At 51.6% G+C, this 22492-nt stretch overlaps 8 protein-coding genes across 8 annotated transcripts; 3 read left to right on the top strand and 5 right to left on the bottom strand.

Moving 5' to 3' along the window:
* Positions 1-1949: 1949 nt before the first annotated feature.
* Positions 1950-2792, bottom strand: CC1G_02692 (hypothetical protein; the record flags this gene model as incomplete). Its single annotated transcript, XM_001840177.1, has 1 exon — positions 1950-2792. The coding sequence occupies one exon, from the start codon at positions 2790-2792 to the stop codon at positions 1950-1952; it is 843 nt and encodes a 280-aa protein (XP_001840229.1).
* Positions 2793-3143: 351 nt separating this feature from the next.
* CC1G_02693 (hypothetical protein) lies at positions 3144-4205 on the bottom strand (the record flags this gene model as incomplete). Its single annotated transcript, XM_001840178.2, has 6 exons — positions 3144-3152; positions 3367-3416; positions 3465-3606; positions 3657-3758; positions 3815-4095; positions 4148-4205. 6 exons carry the CDS (start codon positions 4203-4205, stop codon positions 3144-3146), a joined length of 642 nt encoding a protein of 213 aa, XP_001840230.2.
* Positions 4206-4829: 624 nt separating this feature from the next.
* CC1G_02694 (hypothetical protein) lies at positions 4830-7122 on the bottom strand. Its single transcript, XM_001840179.2, has 7 exons — positions 7087-7122; positions 6661-7022; positions 6402-6591; positions 6262-6339; positions 5956-6198; positions 5790-5813; positions 4830-5737 (listed from the first exon to the last, which is right to left on the bottom strand). Exons 2-7 carry the CDS (start codon positions 6814-6816, stop codon positions 5007-5009), a joined length of 1422 nt encoding a protein of 473 aa, XP_001840231.2. The 5' UTR covers positions 6817-7022; positions 7087-7122; the 3' UTR covers positions 4830-5006.
* Positions 7123-7724: 602 nt separating this feature from the next.
* On the top strand, positions 7725-10275 carry CC1G_02695 (mitochondrial translation optimization protein; the record flags this gene model as incomplete). The annotated part of the gene is made up of 11 exons (XM_001840180.1): positions 7725-7800; positions 7858-8111; positions 8166-8460; positions 8510-8923; positions 8976-9125; positions 9182-9207; positions 9256-9283; positions 9335-9493; positions 9546-9783; positions 9832-10081; positions 10156-10275. The coding sequence occupies 11 exons, from the start codon at positions 7725-7727 to the stop codon at positions 10273-10275; spliced, it is 2010 nt and encodes a 669-aa protein (XP_001840232.1).
* A 1242-nt stretch (positions 10276-11517) lies between these two features.
* Positions 11518-13210, top strand: CC1G_02696 (hypothetical protein; the record flags this gene model as incomplete). Its single annotated transcript, XM_001840181.1, has 14 exons — positions 11518-11595; positions 11658-11667; positions 11732-11784; positions 11836-11932; positions 11986-12014; positions 12068-12098; positions 12148-12180; positions 12241-12317; positions 12375-12429; positions 12489-12584; positions 12639-12749; positions 12809-12849; positions 12904-12929; positions 12985-13210. 14 exons carry the CDS (start codon positions 11518-11520, stop codon positions 13208-13210), a joined length of 963 nt encoding a protein of 320 aa, XP_001840233.1.
* A 587-nt stretch (positions 13211-13797) lies between these two features.
* CC1G_02697 (hypothetical protein) lies at positions 13798-15060 on the top strand (the record flags this gene model as incomplete). Its single annotated transcript, XM_001840182.2, has 5 exons — positions 13798-14005; positions 14129-14258; positions 14320-14558; positions 14619-14938; positions 14989-15060. 5 exons carry the CDS (start codon positions 13798-13800, stop codon positions 15058-15060), a joined length of 969 nt encoding a protein of 322 aa, XP_001840234.2.
* Positions 15061-16312: 1252 nt separating this feature from the next.
* CC1G_02698 (CAMK/CAMKL/Kin1 protein kinase) lies at positions 16313-20644 on the bottom strand (the record flags this gene model as incomplete). The annotated part of the gene is made up of 6 exons (XM_001840183.2): positions 16313-16417; positions 16486-17263; positions 17327-19298; positions 19346-19648; positions 19704-20055; positions 20132-20644. The coding sequence occupies 6 exons, from the start codon at positions 20642-20644 to the stop codon at positions 16313-16315; spliced, it is 4023 nt and encodes a 1340-aa protein (XP_001840235.2).
* Positions 20645-21863: 1219 nt separating this feature from the next.
* Positions 21864-22449, bottom strand: CC1G_02699 (hypothetical protein; the record flags this gene model as incomplete). The annotated part of the gene is made up of 4 exons (XM_001840184.1): positions 21864-21962; positions 22062-22148; positions 22289-22348; positions 22411-22449. The coding sequence occupies 4 exons, from the start codon at positions 22447-22449 to the stop codon at positions 21864-21866; spliced, it is 285 nt and encodes a 94-aa protein (XP_001840236.1).
* Positions 22450-22492: the final 43 nt, after the last annotated feature.

Raw genomic sequence — 22492 nt, forward strand, 5'->3', positions numbered from 1 at the left:
GATTTAGTCCTTCAGTAGCAATCAATGCGGCAGAAATGAATCTGATCATACCTGTGCCCATACTACTAATCTTTTTGCTCTGGAACTTGTCGGTGATGACAGCGATTGACAAACCGCGGTGCTTCTCAGCTCGACTTGGACGTCACCCACGTTTCCCCCACGTTCCGATCCGAAACAGGGATGAAGCATTGGCAAGCCTCAGTGCTCATCCAAATTGCAGTTTTCCCTCAGGCTCATCGGGAAACATGTTTCAGGATGCTGGATGGGAAGGAGTCATATCATTGGGGTAAATGATTGGCTGATCGACACGGGACTACTCGTTTAGTAGCTTGATTTCGCCAGGAACTGACTCCATTCCACCCGTCGCCGATAACGCCAAAATCTGTTTTCTATTCACATCCTTTCCTTCCTTATCTGTTAGTGTTACAAAGTCCAGACGCACCGCCCGTATTTGCTTCTTTGATTGTTACTGCGGTCAAGGGGTCGCAGAAATGGATTAACTTGTCGCCCGATGCTACTCCGAAGTAGACAGACCACGTTCCAAGATTCCGACGGCTATCGACACGGCAGCAGGCCTTCGCAATGTCATAGTCGGGGCACAATATAGACCGACTGTGGTGAGGGATTGTCACAATTAGATCCCGTCCCATGTATTAACGATGTGGTCACGTCGCCCAAGCTTCCCCGGTTGGGAAGCAGACGAGAAGGTTCGGAGCATCAACGCACAGGTCCAGCGACGATGGCTACGCCTGCACTGTAATTCTTCCTTTGGCCTGCACCGAGGTTGAGTTTCAAGGTCGATATTTCGTCCACGAAAGCAGGTTATCAAGAGGAAAAGCCATGTATGTATCTGCTAGTAGCCCGATTCCACATCCGTATGAGTCGACTGAAGGAGGAGGGACAGAATCCTCCCTGTCAAGACGTCGAGGTGTCATTCTGCCCTTTCAAGGTACTTCATTTGTAGACTAAACTCAACCTGGAGAAGTAAGTGTGAACCGCAGGGCTGCCGGAACTCTCGGTGTGGAGGAAACCAGAGCTCCTTATCGCCGCTCAGGCTGCGACAATGGATCATCTTTTGAGCAATCTCTAATTACCGTTACTACAGTCATGACTGCTCAATCATCAAGCATATGTCAGACGTTTTTGACATAAGAAGCCATAGAAGATATGCAACTTCAGTCCGTGTCGAAATGTTTCGAGTGACTACTGCGAGCTACCGTAAACGTGCCGCCCCTGTTGTTTCGTCGCTGAACAAATCACTTCTTCCTCCACTGGGAGTATCTTCACTATGCATTTAACCCGCCAAACGAAGAGGATCTTCACTCGACCACTTCTTCGTTAGTCTCAGTGGTCAGCTGATCCGAACCTCGCTTAGCGCCCGTGGATCGGTTGGGCGCCTACTAATGATCGGGCAACACCAGTGGCTGCGTTGGGCCAGGGCGTCAACATATTTGATGAAACTCTAACGAAGATATCATACAGGAGGTACATACACCATATATCCATAGAAGTTGGACTTTTAAACATACGTAGCATACATAGACTAAGAGTCCGACCTGCGGGTAAATAACTTGGATGTGTCTACCAATAGATACGACTAACAATCAAATAAATCCGCGCGTCTAAGGCTTCCAGCTGTGTCTTCTGAGACTGGGCGCTGGAGAAGGCGATGAACCGGGCTTCGCTACCAGATCGTGCGAGACCTGCAAATCCCCCTTTTGCTTGACGATGATTTCTCGGTCTCCGTAGAATAAAGGGTTAAAGGAGAATCCCTCGTAATCCGTGGAGCTGGCGCGGCGACGCGAAAGTGTAGGTTTTGAGGATGGGGAAACAGACAGTTTAGCACGAGGCCTTTTCCTGGGTGATGGGGTGGAAGGACCCACGAATGTCGAGGAGCTTGACAGAGTAGACATCTCCTCCAAGTATGTTTCCCCGTCAGACATGCCCTCCTATCCGGTAGCTGATTGCCGATTGCTTCCGAGTGCCCTATCCTCCAGTTCGTTCGATATCGCCTGCTCGACTGCCTTCGCCTCCTGCGCCAACCTCAGCTGCGCAATCTCCTCCCGCAGCTGCCTACTCTCCTTCCTGCATTCCTCAACCATCTCGCGTATCTCCCGCTCGTGCTCAGTGCGACTTCTGTCCAACAATCTCCGCGTCTCCTCAGCCTCTCTCCGGACGTCCTTCGCCAGCTCCTCGATCGCATGCTTCTTCTGCATCTCAGCGGCAAACTCGGCGTTCAACAGACTGAGTCTATCCCTCTCTTCTCGCAAGCCCTTTGCCTCGTTCTGAGCTCTCGACAGCTCATTCTCCAGCAATTGCCTCCGGCACAAAGCGTCGAATTCTACGCGCTGATGTGCCTTCGTGGCGGACTCCAAGGCTTCCTCGAGGCGCTTGATCTCTCTCTCCTGTGCCCAGATACGATTCGTCTGTACTAGGTTCTCGCAGAACCTCATGAACTCTGGCCTGATCTCAGGCTGCTTGTTGCGACGACGGAAGTCGGTGCGGGTGGATGTCGCTGATCCGTGGATGGAAGGGGATGGTGTGGGTAGGGATTGTGTTCGCTGGACTGCGACATCCTGGGCCAGGGTCTCCTTTGGTGTTGGCAGGGAGAGAGTTGTCGATTTAAGGGACGCGGACTCGGAGGTATGGTCCTCGGCCACGGAGATAGTAGCTCTGTGGCACCTTCGCAATGCGAGATCCAGGGCTAGGAAGATGACACATGGGGGAAGGAGGAAGAAGACGGCGGAGAGGGCATGGCATCCTGGCCGGCCGGACGAGAAAACGGACTCCATGGTATGTGCAGCGAAGTACGAAAGGATGGTAAGCAAATGGAGCAGGGAAATGGGTTGTGGAATGCCTCTGCTGGGTTTGGTCTTTGAACTTTAATAAACCCAGAAGCACAGCCATATCCCGCCGCGGAGAACTCTGTTACACGGACTCCTTCATACACATCGTGTGGCGAGCATGTTGTCCTTGAGGACTCGCGCTCCCCGAGAACGCATGGACAATAGTGTCAGGACAACGTTGCCAACATGAGGCAAGAACTTGAAGCTCTTGTAGAGGAGGTGGTCACGTGGGCTCTCTTGTGAAGGGACACTGTCACCGACAGCGGAAATGTTGGAGATGAAACGAAGGACAAGAATTTATATTGTCTGTAATTGGTGGTTACGGGCTTACTGTGAGATATAGGGTGGCTGTTGGACAACGATATCTTGTTTGATAGTATTAGGCGGATCAGTAGCGAGGCGGTATCTTGAGGCCTGCTGTCATGTTACAGACGTCGGGTTGTCCTCTATATGGTTTCGGTCCAGGTACCTGTTCTTCCATGAATGGTGTTCATCATTTATATATTGTCCATCGACTCACCTCATAGGAAGTTGGGACAGGCCAGTAGATATCGACAGTTAAACCGGGATCTGGGAAAGATTAGAACGTTGAGGAATTGTTGGGAGAGTGTATCTTACCGTCCGGAGAAAGGTACCCGGGAATTGAATACATTGGCGGATTGCCAGATCCACCGTCTGTTACTCGAATTTGTGCGCATGACATGAAGAATTCGGGCATCCCTGGCTGGTGCAGCCCTATCTGCTCCATCCGCAGCAAATACTGTGGCCCTTCATTAGAGACATTAGCGGAGACAGACAACGGCCACATACCTCTCCTGACGGAACTGTTTTCGGTATGGTTGTATAGAATTCGCGTTCGTCCAAGGTAATGAACGTGAATTTTGGAGAGAAGGCTGCGCCCCAGTGGGCGATCTAACAAGATACTTTATGGTCCAATAAGGAGGGAGAGCAACAATAAAATGACGCACTTTGAACCACGATTCACCACTTCCATCCCAATCTTCAACCTTTCCCGGCGCCTTCCCCATGTACATTGCTGCCGGACCCAAATGGTATATCGTTTTCGCGTTGTCGAGGACGAAACCTACTCTACTGCCTGCAGGAACAGATACGGTCTCCGTTGCACGATTGAGGTTGACATTACACCGGATGTCCGGTGAAGTGATGTTGAGCACAGGACCATTATCCCTTGGTCGTCTAACGGCTGCTCTTGACACCACCGACCCAGCGACGAGAGTATCAAAGATATCTGAAAGAATATGAGTTCCAGTGTAAAGGACGTCTGGATGGAGAGAACTTACAATGTGCAGAGCTCAGATGGGCGAGTGCCGCCAGCTGCAAAATCCACCAGAGGTGCATGGTTGGGCTGGGATATCGATTGTCAAGGTACTGGTGAGAAATCGACGCGACGCGGTGAAAGAACGCGATCGGTTATGGTAATCGGGAACCAACATAGCTGTTTAATGACTGGTTTCACAATGAACAGAGCATGTTGGGAATGCCAGCCAGCGTGTTGACATGTCGGAGGCAACGACAAGGGAACAAGACACCCTATGTCTCAGTCTTCTGCACATGCACAAAGTGTCACTGTGTCCCTCCCGCGGTGAGCTTTCGGAGCAGCAGAACTTCGCCAGATCCCCTTTCCAGGCTCCTTTGATATCCTTCCCCAAATGTTTTGAATAAACAAACGCAGGAGTAGCAGCAGAGGTCGCGACTAAGTAGGCGCATCACAGAGCCGATTGTTGAGGAAAGCTTGTTGACCACATTGGAGTGCCACAGATCGCGGGGAACACAAGGGTTGCCTTTGATTTAATTGGACGAGATTTTCCGAGGTGCGTTCCTGGAAAGCAACCGCCAGGAGCTCGTGTGGTTCCAACAAGCTTCAAGTTCAAGTTAAGGTGACTTGAAGGTGACGGTAGGACGACGCACCGAAGGCGCCGAGTTGCTCCGAGACTTGCCGAAAATGATGGCGGAGTTGAACAGTGTTGATCAAGCATGCCGTTCAAACGGCAGAGAGGGGTTCGTCGTTTTCCAAGGCTTCGAGTCTGAAACGTAACTAGTAACTACCCCTCCCCGAGAACGTAAATGACATAACGGTAACGGCAAAAGGTGTATTAATACAACAGAAAAATCAGAAAGAAAAAAGAAAGAAAAACGTGTTCACCCTCGACTCCCTTGATCAGCATAAGGAGGAGGGAGCTCCCTAACCACTGCAGCGCCTGCATCTCGATGCTGGATGACAATCTCCTCCCCTTGTCGAGCGAAAGTAGCCGGTATCAACGATTCAGGGTATTCAGAATCAGGGGAATTAGCCACGCTCTCCCTCCGTGCAGCTTCCTGTGCAGCTTCTTGAGCTTTGCGCATGCTACGACGGGTTGGATAAGCTGGGAAAGCCGCAAAGCTGGGACGAGAGCGGACGCTGGCACCAGCATGAGACGGAGAGAAGGCGGGGCCTGAGCTGACGTTGTTCCCGAGTAAAGTGTCGGATGAACTTGTCGATCCACTCCGGGCAGGATACTGGACCGTGATTGGGGCACGGTCTGAAGTTGTTGCGGCCAGTAATCGTTTCTCTGAGAGGGGCGGCGAATTCAGAGTGCGAATGAAGGTTCCTTCGGGACTTCCGACTTCGAAGGGCGTGATGAGCTCGGTCGGCTTATCTGCTGGGGTGAAAGGAAGACCATTCTCGCTCTCTTGTACCTTCCTCCTTTTCCTCATGGTCCAGATGATGAATGCCAGACCGCCCAGAAGAAGAAGAACCAATGGAACAGTGACTCCAGCAATCAGGCTGGCGTTGGAACGGCTGGAACGGCTACCGCCTGACCTGTTGAGGCCCAGTTCTGCCGAGCTCCCAGCACCGCTCGCCCTCCCGCGGCATTCTGTATCCTCGTCTCCTGAAGAAGCCTATGAGAAACCAGCGGCATTACATTCATTCATGTCGCTCACCTATCGTTCTAACCAGAGGGGTGCCTGTAGCCCAGCGTCCTGTGCTGCAAAACAGTGTCAGATGCGAAAGAAGACCCCGACCCAAAGAGATCCTTACAAGTCGCTGACAGCAGCTTTCAGGGGAAGTCAGCAAATGGACGATACTGAGGGTAGAACCTGAACGTACCAATTGCCTGCCCGTTTGGGGCGATCCTATTCACGTAGGTGAACGCATCAAGGTCACCAGGAATTGTTACATTGGTAACAAGAGGGAAATTCACGGCGGCGATGCTAATCTTATACGGAGGCACTCCCCCCTTTATTGAAAGACCCCATGGTTCGCAGGTGCTCAAGGTATCGGTCACATTGGAGGAAACGGTGAAATCGGGTTTCTTGACCTCGGGGACGACGCACTGAGTGGTCTGACCAGCTGTGGAAATTGAAGAAGATCAGGGTCACTTAGTCATAGAAGGTGAGTTGGGAACAGACGCACGGACGACCTTGAATAAACGTGGAGGAATACCACCACCGCTGCCAGTCGAGTCGACAACGTTGAGCATGAGTTGAGTATCTAGACGGTGTCGAGTCAACATCGCAGGACGAGCGTCGATTCTGACCGAAATGATCGATTACCTGGTGGATGGGCGACGGTGTAGCTGAGAGTCTTGTTATCTGTCCCGATGAATGTGGTCTGTGGCGTGCCTCCAATAGCCCAAGCGATCATGTAGTAGGGCGGGATACCGAACGTGTCGTTGAGGTTAATATTCCAGGACTGAACTAGGATTCCAAGAGGCAGGCATGTCGGTAATGCAGATCCAATAGCCTAATCGAAAGTTAATTTCCCCTTGATTACAGAATTTTTAGAACTAGGAGGATGCACAGCAGGACTCACATCGTCATGAAACTTCCACTGAAATTGCTCGCTTATGGGTCGGACGCCTTGGGCTCCAGCGAGGGTTGGCGAGAAAAGTAGAACAACTCCCCACAAGTAACCAGCTGCCGAAAGGCATCGATAACCCCACGAAATCGAAGGAATTGACGACAACATATCGACCAATTGGGTGATCACCGATTGAGTAAGTGTATTTGGGCGCAAGAACCAGCCTTTGCTATTATCCGTTCGAAATAAAGATAGAAAAGCACCAGGCTCTGACAGCGATCCCAGCGCGCAAATAAACTGTTACCAGTGGAGCGAATCAGGTCCGCTTTGCACTCGCTGGGTTGCTGAGGAAGGAAGAGAAAGAAAGAATAGACCTGAATGACGAGATTTTGAGGAATTGAACAATTAATGGTAGGAGGAGCATTCAGCTTTACTCACCAGCCACGAAGGCAGAAGGGTATGCAGGGTATCAAAGGTAAGGAACGTGAGGGAAGAGGTGCTGAGGTGAGTCGGCAGTTCACGATTCGCAGGATAACCCTTGATGCTGGCACGGGCTATGCCCGGACATGGCAACGCTTGGTACACAGTCCTGCTAGGAGAGAATGTAAGCTGTTGATGGATGTCGCTCGTCGGTCTCTTCGGGAAGATCTAATTGGCTGAAACTTGACAGACGGGCGATGTGATGTAGCATTGAAAGTTCACTTGATCATTACTTGGGCCTTCGCTCACCGCGGGCGCTAATCTCCCCGTCATTCTGAAATCTCACGATCGCCTGATTTCAGCTGATAGGCGCACAGAGACGAGTGTTCTTTCTGCCAGCAGGTGGAGTATCTAAAGGACGGGAGAAGAAATCAGTACCCTCCAGACGCCAGGAGAAAGTGCGCACAGAAGCTGAGCCGAACTTGAAAGACAAGTGTCGCGGCGAAACTGCGGCTCAAGTGAGCGGAGCCTCAAAATAGAACCTCCGACTCGGGAGCAATAAACATTTTGATCGGTCGCTCTTTTTGGCGTCAACGTTCTCTGTCATAGCCTTTTGGCAATCCTCTGGCAATTGACATTACCTGGCATCGTAGTGGATGTTGCGGACGCCTAGAATACTGAGAAATGGCCGTCTGAAACGCGCTTTCTCTACAAAAGTCCCTAACTACGACGGTATGTATGTTCGTGATCTTCAGAAATTGACAACCCAATTAACTTGGATTTGGTTAGTTTGTATCATCGGTGGTGGGCATGCAGGGTGCGAAGCGGCGGCAGGAGCCGCCAGAACAGGTGCCAGAACTGTTCTTCTAACCCAGAAGCTCGAAACTATTGGGGAACTCTCATGCAACCCGTCCATTGGCGGTGTCGGAAAAGGGACGCTCGTTCGGGAGATTGACGCACTGGACGGCGTAATGGGACGTGTCGCAGACAAGGCTGGCATTCAATTCCAAGTCCTGAATCGAAGTAAAGGTGCTGCAGTATGGGTAAGTTGTCTCCTTGAAGTTCCTATCTTGAAGCACTCACATGACTCGTTGCAGGGTCCGAGGACACAAATTGACCGCACTCTTTACAAGCAAAATATGCAGAAGATCCTGCACAACTATCCGAATCTCGATATCAAGGCTGGGAGTGTGTTCGACCTTATCATCGAACGGTCGCACACAGATGCCGGTTGGGGAAGGGTACAGGGCGTACAGCTCGGTATGTGGTTGCTCAACGTGACCGACAAGTGCCAGTTGACCGACAATCCCGCACTAGACAGCGGAGAAATCATATCTTGTTCCCAAGTCGTGATATGCACGGGGACCTTCCTATCTGGAGAAATACACATGGGTGTGTTTACATTTGTCGGGTCTTTCACCTGGTATTGACCTGTTGCAAGGTTTAAAGCGCATTCCCGCAGGAAGGATTGGGGATGCCCCATCCGTTGGCCTGTCCGCTTCGCTGGCATCTGCTGGGTTCAAGCTGGGGCGCCTTCAGACAGGAACGCCAGCACGGTTGGACGGCAAAACCATCAACTTTGAAGGACTTGAACGTCAAGAAGGAGATGCCGAACCGCTCCCATTCAGCTACATGAACAGCAAGCTTGACAACGCCGACCGCCAAATCACTTGCTTCAAGACCTACACCAACCCTTCAACGCATCAAATTGTAAAGGATAATTTACATCAGTGTGTCCACATCCAGGAAACGAAGAAGGGTCCACGGTACTGTCCCTCATTGGAAGCCAAGATCTTGCGGTTTGGCGACAAGGATCACCACACGGTTTGGCTGGAGCCGGAGGGTTATGACTCTGGTGCGTTATTTCAGAGCAGACCGTTACCGCGTGTTTGACTTCTGAACCCCAGACGTCATTTATCCCAATGGAATCTCTTGTAGTTTGCCAGAGGAGCTGCAGGAGCCCATGATGCGAACCATTCCCGGTTTGGAGAAGGTCAAGATCGTGCGCCCAGCGTATGGTGTCGAATATGATTACATCGATCCCCGTGAACTCAATCGTGAGTCTCCATGTCGGATGTTTCCCTGGCGTTTCGTGCTGACGACTGAGTTCCAGCAACGTTGGAGACGAAACGCATCAAGGTAGGTCCTCGTTTCACTTCCAATCGAGCAGACATTGATTAGTCGCAGGGTCTTTTCCTCGCGGGCCAAATCAACGGTAAGTCGGTAACCTCGGGGAATGTAGCTTGTAATTGAACGACGCCCTCAGGCACCACCGGTTATGAGGAGGCTGCTGCCCAAGGCATAGTGGCTGGAATCAATGCAGGCCTCTCCGCCTTGCAGAAACCGCCCATGATTCTCACTCGTGCTGACGGTTTCACGGGGGTCATGATTGATGACCTGACCGTCAAAGGCGCGGAAGAGCCATGTTTGTAGTCCATTTTCATAACCCGTGCGCTCCCAACTGACACCTTTCGCAGATCGTATGTTCACATCGAGGTCGGAATACCGAATGACCATCCGGAGCGACAACGCCGACCTTCGACTTACCACAAAAGGAAGAAAGGCGGGTGTTGTTTCCGATCCCCGATGGGTCAAGTTCCAGGACACACAAGCCACTATCAACAGCGTCATTGATCTGTTGAAATCAATCAAGTTCAGCCCTCAAGGATGGAGCGAGCGCGGAATCCAGGTCAACCGCGATGGCGCTTGGCGAGAGTGAGTGCCCAAGGAATCGCTCAGAGTTTGTTCTCATCTTTCCGCTAGTGCATACTACATGCTCCGATATCCTGGCGTCACGGCTGGATTCATGAAGTCCTTCATACCTGAACTGGCAGATGTGGATCCCCAGGTCTTGGCTCGTGTTGATATCGAAGGCCATTACCACCCCCACCTCAGTCGCCAAGAAGCCGACGTCAAAATGTTCATGGAGGATGAGTCTCTCCTCCTTGATCCTCGGATGGAATATCGTGAAGTGCCTGGATTGAGTTCAGAAGTTGTCGAGAAACTATATCGAGTGCGTCCCACTACTATCGTAAGTACATGTTCCGTTTTTTTATGTCTGGCATTTTCTGATACGACACCATCAAGGGGGCGGCGAAGCGGATAGAAGGGATGACGCCAACCTCGGTGGTCTACCTCTTGAAGTATGCTAAGCGAACATGGAATAATAACGATAATACCGGACCTACGCTGGCTCAGGTCTCCTAATCTAGTATGCAGCAGTATCTCATTACAAGGGCTTTCGAGAGCAGGGTAAGAAACCCTTGCGTGGCTTACTTTCATTTTCGGATATTTCTGACCAATTATTAGGTTACCATTACGATGTGTTACTACTCCACTTTACATCCACTTTACATGTCTTGCTAGACCGCCTAGAAATCTAGATCAACCCCAACTGTCGGAATAATGGACGTTTTGATGTGACTCGGAGCACACTCAAGGATACAGTCATGTTCGCCTTGTCATTGGCCAGGTCTTCGGTCCAAGTGCCCGGTGGAGAGTAATCGAGGTTCCAACGCGACAAGGAGATGCACAGGCGCTTGAACTGTCGGAACCGCAGACGTGGTTCCCAGGTAACGAAACTTATGCCTTGCAGAAAATAAGCCCTGTCAGTCTCGTTGCTGATGCGATCTTATAGGATGTCACGCTGGTTGAACTGGCATTGGGTGATTGAAGCTGCCTCGACCTTAGTTCCATCCTCGTACCACTGGGAGTTTGGAACCGCTCGACGCTATATGATGGGCGATCATCCTTCATGGGAATGAGTGCAAAGAAATGAATGCAATGGCGAAGCGATCTTCAATTCGTTCCGTCCATTCATTGGCGGAATTGAAGTTCGGGGATGGGCGCTATCTGATTCCAGTGAACCCCGCGGGTTCCTGCCAAGTTCATTCCTGGTCGTACATAAGTGGTTTGATCGAAACTGCCCAGGACGCGGATGCGGTCGCCAGTTCTGGGAAAGGTATGTAAAGGTTGTCGGGAAGCGGGCTGTCATTTCCGTTCGGTGAATCCTCTCGCTTAAGAGAATCCTCTGTTATTCCTCTTCATCACGGGCGGGTTGATCATATTTGTATTGTAGACCGACTTCTCCAACACTACTCGCCCCGGTAGCAGCTAAAAATGCTGACAGAAGACGCTGCGACATATTTGAATAGTTGAAACTTTGATAGAAGTGCTCAGCTGGGGGTGTCTATTTCCTCCGGGGTATTGTTTGCACCGCTTAGCTGTTGGAGCACTCGTCTCATCTGGTCGCAAATGGCAATATTCTCAGGTAAAGTACGTACAAGGTATACGGTATTGGTGCCTTGCGTTTCTTTCGTGGAACCATTACGGTGTTGAGGGAAGCTTTAAAGGCCAGTGTTGCTCGTCGCCGGCTTTTGGTTGCTTCCCCCTCTTTACGACGGTGATCACCACGAATTCCATCCTTTAAATTGATGGGATTCGACTCGGATGGAGTTCAACTTCGAGAACGACGCTGAATTCTATGAATGGTTCATTGGGTCTTTGACGAGAGTACTACAGCTCAAGGTGAGTCCAACTCCACATGATAATTTTTCCTGCTCGTTGACTCTAGTGCCTACTATTTACAGTATGTTGCTGGTAAGCTTCCCTTCTCTGAGAAGGCATGGACGATGGCTGAATTGGGGATGGGGATGAATCGCAGTTGGAGTCCTCACGTACATTGTTTCGGAGTACTTTGCCACCCTGGAGGCCGAGGTGAGTCGCAGCTTGACCTTCATTCTCAAAAATGTCCCTAATTCCTTCCAGGTGAAATACATCTGGGGCAGTAAATGGACTCCAGTCAAAGTGCTCTTCTTTGTTATCCGATATATCGGCTTTGTCGACCTTCCATTGACGATTATTTGTGAGTACATGGCTCTTCAGCGCCTCAATTAGTCACCTAAAGCATGATCACAGGGAATGAGGCGACAGGACTGCCTCCAGTGGTGTGTTTCTCCTCTTTGGCACGTTGGATATTGGTCTAATCTGTGTTGAATAGGCTTGCCATGGTATTTTCGGGACGACGTCGCGTACGCTTTCTTTCTTTCGCGGTGTGATTCGAATCTAACGCTTCCTCAGTCATTTGCAACCTCGTCACCGTATTAGCTGAGGGTTTGTGATCTCTAACCTCATTGGTATGGTCTTGAGATTAACCTGCGACGACCACCTTAGCGATCCTATTCCTGCGTGTACATGCACTCTCCAAGAGAAGTCGGAAAGTAGGGATCTACCTAGCCACTCACTTTATCGTATGTTTCGCCATCTACTTCTCTCTATTGCTAGTACTCACATGAACTGGCCACTAGATCTCCCATATTTTCACCTTTTCACTCTTCTTTGTTTTCGTCGACTCGTTAAAGTGTATGTTCCTACCGTGTGGTCCACTTATATTGAGACCTTTGCTGATGCCTTGCTCCCAGTTGGTCCTGCTACCCCGGGCATGCCCTGCTTCCCGCTAGAGTCGAAGATGGACCAATTGATTGGAACCTTTGGTGTCATCTTGCTGAATCAAGTTGGTCAGTCCTCTTCAACTTGTCCCCTTCCAACACGGCACTTATTTAAATCTGTAGTCCTCACCGCACTCAGTTTCTACTTCGCCATTAAGCATTTTAAAGACACCCAGAGCCCGCTTACAACGACGCTTTACCACGACGGCATCTTCTACTTTATCCTTATGGCTGGTTCGTAACAAGCATCCTTTCCGCAGCCCATATCGAAAGTTCTGACATGAGAATTGTAGGGGTGACCATTTCTAACTTTATTCTGTCATTCACTATGCCTGTGAGTACTCTCGGTGTCCTGTCCGAATGATCGTACTGAGCCATAGCCTTCCAGCCTGAACACAAGTTCCTCCTCGCCCCGTAAGTCCTTGAGTTGTCCATATTCGGTAAAGGAAGTCACTCACATCTTCTCTAGAATACAACGCGCACTCCACGCAACGCTATCCGTTCGAATCATCCTCCGTATGCGGGCATCCGCACAGACCGACTTTGACTTTACAAGCCTCGTCCTCTCGGAAGTCCGGTTCAACAGGTCGATCAACGGGGAGTTGTCCACGACTGTCAACGAGAGCGGACAATCCTCTTTGACCGCACATGGCTCAGAGCTCTCTGAATCGAAGCCCAAGTTCCTCAAATATTGATTTTGATTCATTCTCCTTCGGTGGTGGTGGTGGTTCAATTTGTTGTGACGATTTATGTTAATGACATACCCCTTTATCTATTGGATTCCCCCGCTGTGAAATTATTGAGCGGGCTATTAGTGTACATTATCGCACTTTTGTGTGTACGATTTTTTGTAGAATATTACAATGCCATATCCCCCGTTTCATATCTTTTCTCGTGGCACAGGAGATGTGAGACCGCGTCACTTGGAAGGTTGGGCAGCGCCCTCTCTTGTCCAATGGGAGAATTTGGTCTTTGTTGGGCTATTTCCTGCCCATACGGGGATCCCAAGACTTCCACAGCAGGGGACAAGCGCAGCACCGTCTCAGTTCCAGCACAACGACTCGACCGGCACGCAAGGCAGCGTACGCCTCGATGCCTTCGACATAGTTAATAAAGGGATGACGCGTCTGCTCTGCTCAGGGTTCAATGGGCTACACGGCGAGATTCGAGTGAAGGGAATGGCAAGGCTATAAATGCTGAGTGTCCTTGAGGGTAGGAAACCCAGATCGCCTGCTTCATCTACTACCCTACTGCCTGCCCATACTCCTTTTCTCTCGAGGTTATGCAGCCCTCAGTTATCGATATTATCAAGAGCCAGCGCGCTACTGTGCCTCCCGTCCTCACGGCTGACCTGTCAGGGAAGACAGTCATCGTGACTGGAGGGAATGGGGGCATTGGCTACGAAACTGTGAAGCATTTCGCGAAGATGAACGCTGGGAATATTGTCATTGCTTGCCGTAGTAGAGAGAAAGGCGAGGCCGCTGTTGCGAGTGAGTTTCATCTTATTTTTTCATCGTCGGCTTGAAGCTTTGGAGGCTAAAATGTGCCCTTTCCCGCAGAGCTGAAAGAGGAGACGGGGTATTCTAATGCCCAAGTCAGGTTACTTGACTTAGCCAAGTTCAGTTCAGTCGTCGAGTTTTGTGATAAATTCCAGAAAGAGGAAGAAAGACTTGACATTTTAGTAGCCAATGCATCTATCGCAACTTTTGACTACCGCACCACGCAGGATGGCTGGGAGGAAACGTATGTCCAGGTCTTCACCCAACAGATCTTATGCTAATCGACCTTTATGCCCCGTTCACAGTCTACAGGTCAACAACCTCTCGACGCTCCTATGTTGCATCTTGCTCGTTCCAATACTGCTGAGAACGGGGGAGCAGTTCAAGTCTCAGCCCCGGATCGTCATCGTCGGAAGTGGTGTACACTACTACCAGTCCGGTCTTGACGAGAATGTCATCCACGCCGCCGACCCATTGAAGATGTTCAGTAGTGCGGAGTACTGCAAAAAGTCGGTTATGGCGACTAGGTACTACGACAGCAAGCGTACGTTGATATCTTCTTGGCTTTAGGCTTGTGGTCTATGTTGGCTAACATGGGTAGCAGTGCTCAGCCTTTTCATCACCCGTTCCCTCGCGGAAGTCCTCAAGAACACTCCGATTATCGCGAATGTCGTAGACCCAGGCTTCTGTTACTCCGATCTTCGACGGGAGGCCAGCCGCATCCAACAATTTGCTTTCAAGATGCTTGAGAAGTTTATGGCTCGGACGACCGAGGAAGGAAGCAGACAGTTGGTGTGGGCGGCGCTCGCACAAGAAGAGGGCGGATTGAAGCTGAGAGGGGCTTACGTCGATTCGATGGCTGTCGTTGAGCCAAGTGATTATTCGATCAGTCACAAGGGGCTCAGGGCACAAGAGGTGCTATGGGTGAGTCTCCTATACGCCGAGGAACGAGCGGAAACTAACGGTTCGGGTAGGCTGCGATGGTCAAGGAGCTTGGGAAGGTTGATTCGAGGATGACCCACATCCTGAACAGCCTTTCAACATAAATTTGTCATATAAGTAGATACCCATTTTTCTCTGCTTCGGAGAGTCAAGTCCGCGTCGCTCGAATAATCATGAATTTAGAAGCCATTTCCTTGACTGCAAGCTGAGGAGCACACGTTTCGCACGGTCATCCATTTCGTGACCGACGGGCGCCTGGGATCAAGCGCCGTCAGATATCCCTTGAATGGTGCACGGCAAGTTAGACCGCAGAGTGACTAGGTAGAGGCGCAGCGATTGCTACATCCCAGCACATGACCATTGACTGACCGCCTCGGACAAGTACAGTTAAGGCTTCTTCCTGGAGCGACACTAGAAAGGCACAACAGTTCATCGCACTCTCAACACAGTCCATCCAACTTGAATTTGTCCACATGCCAAAAAAAAGGGCGAGATCATTAACTAGGTCGTTGTTCATCATGTTGTATGTATTTCCGCAGAATAGAGAAAAAATGAAGATTGTAGTATTAACCTATCAAGAGGGACGAGAGAGAGACGCGATAAAAAAGAAAGGGAAAAACATCACATAAAGCGGAGGAAGAGGAAGAAAAAGAAGAAAAAAACAACCCACCCGAAACACAAAAGAAAGAAAAAAGTCGAAAACAAGCATACATACCAAAAGAAAATAGTAGTACTAGGAGCTAGGAGAAAATCACAAAAACAAAATAGACTAGACTACTAGACCAGCGAGGAGAACAAGTTGATAAAGGGTTCGTGAATTGATCGTAAATCAAACGAGGCGAACAGGTGAGAACGCTAAAGGAGAAGGGTTGGTCGGACGAAGTACTCGGGAACCCATTAAATAAAAGCACCGCAACAAAAGGGGAGAAGGGGCGGAGAAAGGATAGACAGAGATAGAAGGCCCAAAGCCAGATCCTAAAAATCGTGGAGAGGAGTAACTAGGAGTAGGAATGCAACGTCATTAGAATTTACTAGGACGAAACATGAATGGAAAGGGAAGAGGTGAAGGGTTATTATGGAGATGGTTGGCTTTAAAGTTGTCGCACAGAGATGATGGAAACAAAGGGAAGGTGGTGGAGGCTGGTAACAGGGAATGATGGACGTCGTAAAAGGAGGGCATGGTCGATGGTTTAGGTCGGAACGAGCGGCGGAGGTGGGCAATGATCAGGGACCACGGTGGAAGTGCATTAACCAGGGACGTAGAGGATGTCGACGGGGATATAGGCGCGCCGGTGCTGGACTTGAACTTCACCAATAATTATAAGAAACATGTGGAATAAATGAATGAATCCAGGATCACAGCTTGAGCTCAGTTAGCACCCTCCTCGCAAGCATCTGGTACTGCCACCCATCACCACTTGCACGCCTAAACTGAATACCATGCAGAGGTAACCAAGGGACCTACAAGAAACAAAGAGCCAAAGACGTCAACACCGCACACCATAAAGGAAAATAATCCAAACACGAACCTTAACAATCGTAATCTCAAACTTGACACTCAAACTATTATTCCCAAGGTGCTCAAACACCTCCCTATCCACCTCTCCAGACGGCAGCGGACTCGGACTCCTCGCTCTTGGCGTTGGCGAACTCGCTCCAAAATCTCTCGGGATAGGCGGCAGGACCTTGGCCTTATTCGACGTCATTGTCGCCGTCGGCGAATTCGACCTCGGGGGCTGCGGCGACGACGACGAGGAGATGGTAGACCCCTGCTGTTGGTGCGCAGACGCAGACGAGGGCATCTCGTCCCCGTTCGAAATGATGGACGAGGCGATCCCGTTGCTCTGCGGTGGCTGGTTCAGCTGGTCCTGTATCGACGCTCCGTGCTCGGCGTTGCCGACGTTGAAGAACGACGACGAGCCCCCGCTCGCCGCTGTCAACTTGGTAGACTGCCTACTCTGCGCCTCATCCCCTGTCCCGGTCTTATCCTTCTCCTTCTCCTTGTCTTTGTCGGCGGAAGGTTCCCGGTCCTTGCCCTTCTTCATCCCAAACGACAGCTTCGACGCCTTCTTGACAAGCGAGGGTCGGTTGAAGGTTGGCGTTGTACGGCCGTTATCGTTGGAAGCTGATTGATGGTGCGAGGGTTGCCTCATAGATGTGGCATCGATAGACGAAATATCGATAGACGGCAAATGGATACACTCGAATCCAGTCTTGGTCTCGCGATACTGGACTTGCATCCGGTCCAGCACCCGTCGGATATCAAGCTTGATAGCAGCAGGAGGTTTCGTCGAAGTCGTAGCCACACTACACACCAAAAGTCCATCAGCCTCCTGCCCTCTAAGAAAACCACAACTGTGCAATACTCACCTGAACAACCCCTTGAGGAACACAGGCTTAAAGTCGCGATCCGTCGCATTCCCATCATCCCTCTCCTCCTCGGTATCAAACCCAGGATGGGCCGAATCAACAAGCTCACCATCACCCTCCTCGTCCTCCCTCTTCTCCACCAAATCGCCCTCCCTCCTCTGCGGGAACAGCCTGTCCGCCAACGGCCTGCCAGACGTAGTAGAGTACCCAGTCGACGGCCTCCTATGGCGTCCAATCGTGCCTCCCCCGCCAGTACCAACCGTGCTGCTCCCAAACGCAGCACTGGTACTACTCCTCCTCTCGTGCCGACTCGCCCTCCCGTGTGGGTCGAGCAGAGTCGCTGCACGCCTGTGCGCAGACCCGACCGGCTGGCTCACGCTCGTCGCGATAGGCTTCGGCTTCTCCACCACCACCTCCTCACTCTCCAGACCCTGTCCCTGTCCCGCCGCTCCCGACCCATTCACACCATTGTTATCAGGATGCTTCTCCTCCTCCGGACTCCTCGTCTCAGCCGAAGGACGCGGCGAAGGCGACAGCGCATTCAAAATCGCCCCGCGCTTAATCGTGCCCTGATTATGCTGCTGCTGCTGCTGCCTCCTCGACTCATCACCCCTCCCAACCAGCAAACTTCCAAACTTGCGAACAAGGGTCGCACCAGACGAAAGCGGTGATACACCCCCACCTCCACTCCCATGCTCCTGCCTCTCCCCATCCGAGATCGCACCCAACTCCTTCTCATTGAACGAGGTGACTTCAGGCCCGACGGTCTTGGGCGGCTCGGGTATCCTCGCACCATGCTCATTCACACCCTCAGCCGTATGCGAACCAAACATCGTGCCCCATCCTCTCGAGAGGACAGACGGGCGCTGGCTCATACTGTGGCTTCGCCTATGCGTGCTCGCGGGTGGAGCTCGCGGGAGGTTGCCCCGTCGAGGCGCCGTAGCGGTGGGAGGCTGCTGTTCGGAGATCTCGATATGCTGCCGGGCAGGCGGTGCGCTCGCGACGGTTGGTGAAGGCGGGACCGGCAAACCGGGATCCCTCGCTCGCGGCTGGTTGCTGAACACAGGAGTCGTCGGTGACGGAGCGATGCTGTTGTCGTACGAAGTACCCGAGTAATGCGAGGCCTCGGGTGGTGGAAGGCGGGGGAGAGGCATGCTGTAGTCCGGTCTCGCGCCGAGTGTGCTTTGTCTTGAGGTGGCGACGTTGGGAGCGGTGTAATGCGGTTGGTTGGTCGCGGCATGTTGCTGCTGTTGGAGGTTTCCGCTGTGAGGTGTGGGTTGGGTAGCCGCAGTCGGCGACATCTGGTCGAGAAGAGACAGCTGAGAGCTGGCAAATTGCCCAGGTCCAAAGACCTTGTCCCGTTCCATCTTCTCCCGGGCGAGATAGTACATCGATATCAGGGGGTGGAATCCTCGTGTCGGGTCGCCCGGCTCACGATCGGAAAGCGTCGATATCGTGTGCTGCGAGTTGGGCGGGGACCGACTCATAGGGCTGCCCGGCGGTGACGAAACCGGCGAGAACAGCTTCTTGCGGTAGTACTCGAACCCAGAGAATCTACGCGACTTCTTCGGGGCGGGGGTATCGGATTTGTTGCTGTCAAAGGAAATGGCGAGACTGGAATTCGAGAACGACTCTCCCCATCGACCGTTGTTGAAGGTTCCGTTGCCGTTGAGGTTGGCTCTTGAACCTCGTTTCCGCTCCCAGTTCTGCACTGCCCGTTGATAGCTCTCCGATTCTAGGATTTCGACCAGCTTGCGCTCGATCTCCTGCTCCGTGCCAAATTCGAACCCTTTCATCCCTCGGATGACTTGTTGGTCAAGTTCGTCGACTCGTAGCGGCTCTCGATGCACCATGTGGATCTCAGGGGGTCCTGAGAATCCACGTATCATCCACGGGTGGTTCATAACTTCGTTGAGAGTAGCGCGGGCGGCCGGGTTTGTCACGAGCATTCTCGAAAGCAGGTGCTTGCATTCTGCAAAGGACGTCAGCGCGAATTTTTGAACAACAGGGGCGACATACCGGCGCTTAACCAGACTGGATACTCGACCAGGCCCCGCTTGATCTTTGCGTGAAGTGCGGGCATACTTTGGTCATCGAACGGAACCTTTCCGCAGACTAGCACGTAAAGCACCACGCCGAAGCTCCAAACATCGACTTCGGGGCCGGTATAGACCTTTGCATTGAGCAGCTCGGGTGCCGCGAAATACAGCGAACCGCAAAACGTCGACAGGTGGGAAACAGGGTTGTAGAGGTTGGACAGGCCGAAATCGATGATTTTAATGTTCCCAGTCTGGGAGATGAGGATGTTTTCAATTTTGAGATCTAGGTTTCAATCAATCCCGCTGTTCAACATAGGACGAAAGAGATTACTACTGACCGCGATGAACGACATTGTTCAGATGGCAGTACTCGAGTGCACTGCCTATTTGGCGTGCAAACTTGCGGGCGACCCGTTCGCGCAGGCGACCGTGGCTGATGATGTAGTCGAGCATCTGGCCGCCGTTGACATATTCGAATACCATGTAGTAGTGGTGTTGGTGGACGATCATTTCGCGCATTCCGCAAATGTAGGGGTGGTACAGGAGCATCGAGAGCGCCGCCTCGCGCAGCGTCCGGATCTCCTTCGAAGCGTCCTTTGACGCCTGCCTCGACGCCGACTCTGCGCTTGGACCCGAGCTGCCTGGTGGCGGGGGATTTGGGTAGACACGAGGCAAGATCTTGACGGCCAGCTATTATAAACGAACCAACTATGAATCAAGGGCTGCCCACCACGGAAAAAAATAAAAAATAAAAAAGGGCTTTTACCTTCTCGCCAGTGATGTTGTGCGTCGCCAGCTTGACTTTGCCCATGCTCCCCGCGCCCAGTGTCTTGCTCAGCGTGTAGTCGCCCAGGATTCGGTTGGACCTGCTCGGCCGCGACGAGGAGCTGTGTTCATCTCGATGGCGTCGACGGTGCGTGTTTTCATCGCCCTGCCTAGACGACGACTCCCTGTCTCGCTCCCTATCTCTATCCCTGTCTCGCTCTCTATCCCTGTCCCTCTCCCTAGGTCGTTCTGAGCCCGGGTCGACCGCGCTGAAGGCTTGTGGGGGCATCGAAACCGGACGGGGACGATGGGAGGAAGTTGAGGACCTTGGCACGGGCGCTGGTGATGATGATGCAGAGTGTTGTTGTGGCTGCGTATGCGTTGGCGGCGAAATTGGCATATCAAACTCGTGTCCACCGATCATGCCCCCATACGACGGTGTGGTGTGGCCAGCCTCGACGTCTTCGGGAACCTGCTTCAGCACCGGCGCCAGCGAGGTCGGGTAGCTCGTCATTGTTCGTCTGAAACCGAAACCGAACGTTGGGTCCGTGCACCCACAGCAGCAGCAGCAACAGCTGGAAGGGGTCGCTTCAAGGTTGGAGTCGACGTGGCGGACGGGTCCACGGGCGGTGTGTGGTGTAGTTCGTAGGTGACGACGTCGTCGTCGTGCTCGACGTTGAGGAACAACTTTGACGACCCAATAGGCGGAGCCAGATCACCGTCTTTCCGAATTCGGCGTTCACACAAAATCGTATTTCGTTGGGCCCAGCCGAGGTTTAGGGGCTTCCTACGTCGTATTCTGGTCCCCACAGCTCAGGAATGGACCCCTGAATGCTCGAGAAGGATGAATGGAATTATTCCAAGGTTTAACTAATTGTTCAGGTCGCCTGGACCATTTCCAAACACGAAGTATTAACCTGTCTATATACGAGCTCACACATGCCTACATCAAGGTACACAGCTCCCAAGAACTCAGGTTTTGCCGCTTCAGCTTCTTCTCGTGGGCAGAGGTGCGTGCGAGTGAGAAGCCCCCACCGCACAGGAAAGATGGGGCAATGATCGATATCATTAAAGCGTTGCGGCGACTGTTCCCAACCGTCCAAAGTTTCTCCTGCTGTTAAACAGGGTGCCCTCTTCTATCATTCCTTCCCCCGCAAGCGTCGCTTCCACGTCGTCGTCTCGCTACACAAGCGACCATCTATCTGTCTGCCTTTCTCTTTCATCGGCCAGTGCCAGAAAGTGGTTTTGGGAGGGGATGGTTACCATTGGTCCAGCAACTGCGGACCGAGTAATGGAAGAACGATTGGAATCACTCAACCAGTCGTCCAACAGGGAATTATTCTCGTCGCAAAGATAGCAAGAACGGCTATCAGCAGATAGAAGGAATAGGTAGACGACGAACCTAGTAGTCCGTTAATAACACTGATAGAAAGGACAGGGACTCGGAGGATGGACTTACCGAAGCATTCGCGGGAGTCGTTCGCTAAACCTAAGTCCCTCGAATCCTATGACGAAATCTTCTGGGACACAGCGATTCTTCCGACACCAGACTTCGCATTCCTGTTGCATTCTTCCCTGACGAGGCAACCCGAGACGCAACGAGCTTTCGTGCAATGCATAAATACTAATATACAACGTAACCAATCTACTATCCAATCAGCAACAGAAATAACAACACCAGCACTCATGTTCACTCACCCAAACCATATATACAGTGATAAGTACCAAATCAATCACGACCCAGCAACAGCCGTCTTCTTCTCACTCGTCTCACTCGACGGCAACCACTTTACAGGGTTCTTGTTAAACATCGGCCACGCAGGGAGAATGACCTGTATTGGGATTGGAATTCGATTTGAGTCATGATCAATATAACATGGTGCCATGGGTTCCTGAGACATGAGGAGACAATAAATGGAATTGGAACTCACAAGGGCCAATACAGCAACGATAGCACCGTACACTCCGAAGGTGACTGAGAGACTTTGGAGGGCGAATCCAGCGATGAAGGAGATGACCTAGGTTCCAAAGCGCGTAGGGGCGGAGGATAGAACACAAGAAGTCAGCTCGAGGGCCATGGAGAGACAAGGATTGGAAAGTGGTGGACGAAGGATGCGGTAGCACTCCAGCCCGTTCCAAGCAAGGCATGGAAACTCACAGCTCCAGCAATAAGGACTACCCGAGCAATCTGCTCAACCAAATTCTGGCCAACAAAGTCCTAGTCGACAAACATTCCGTTCAGTACAAAGAACACATTCAATACCGAAAGAGTCTACATACAATTCTGGCCTCCACAAGGTCCGTAAGTGCATTGCTCATTGCGCCTCAGACTCTTTTTGCGTTCCGTCCGGTGTCGTTTATG

Source organism: Coprinopsis cinerea (genome assembly GCF_000182895.1).
Source record: "Coprinopsis cinerea okayama7#130 chromosome 4 map unlocalized cont3.4, whole genome shotgun sequence".
NCBI classification, from domain to species: Eukaryota; Fungi; Basidiomycota; class Agaricomycetes; order Agaricales; family Psathyrellaceae; genus Coprinopsis; species Coprinopsis cinerea.

Bases quoted from the DNA above. Each gene is read 5' to 3' on its own strand.
- CC1G_02694 (XM_001840179.2), bottom strand. From the start codon at position 6,816: ATGTTGTCGTCAATTCCTTCGATTTCGTGGGGTTATCGATGCCTTTCG. The intron at 6,340-6,401 runs GTAATCGATCAT...GACACCGTCTAG, and splicing joins CACCGTCGCCCATCCACCAG to ATACTCAACTCATGCTCAAC. The intron at 6,199-6,261 runs GTGCGTCTGTTC...CAATTTCCACAG, and splicing joins ACGTTTATTCAAGGTCGTCC to CTGGTCAGACCACTCAGTGC.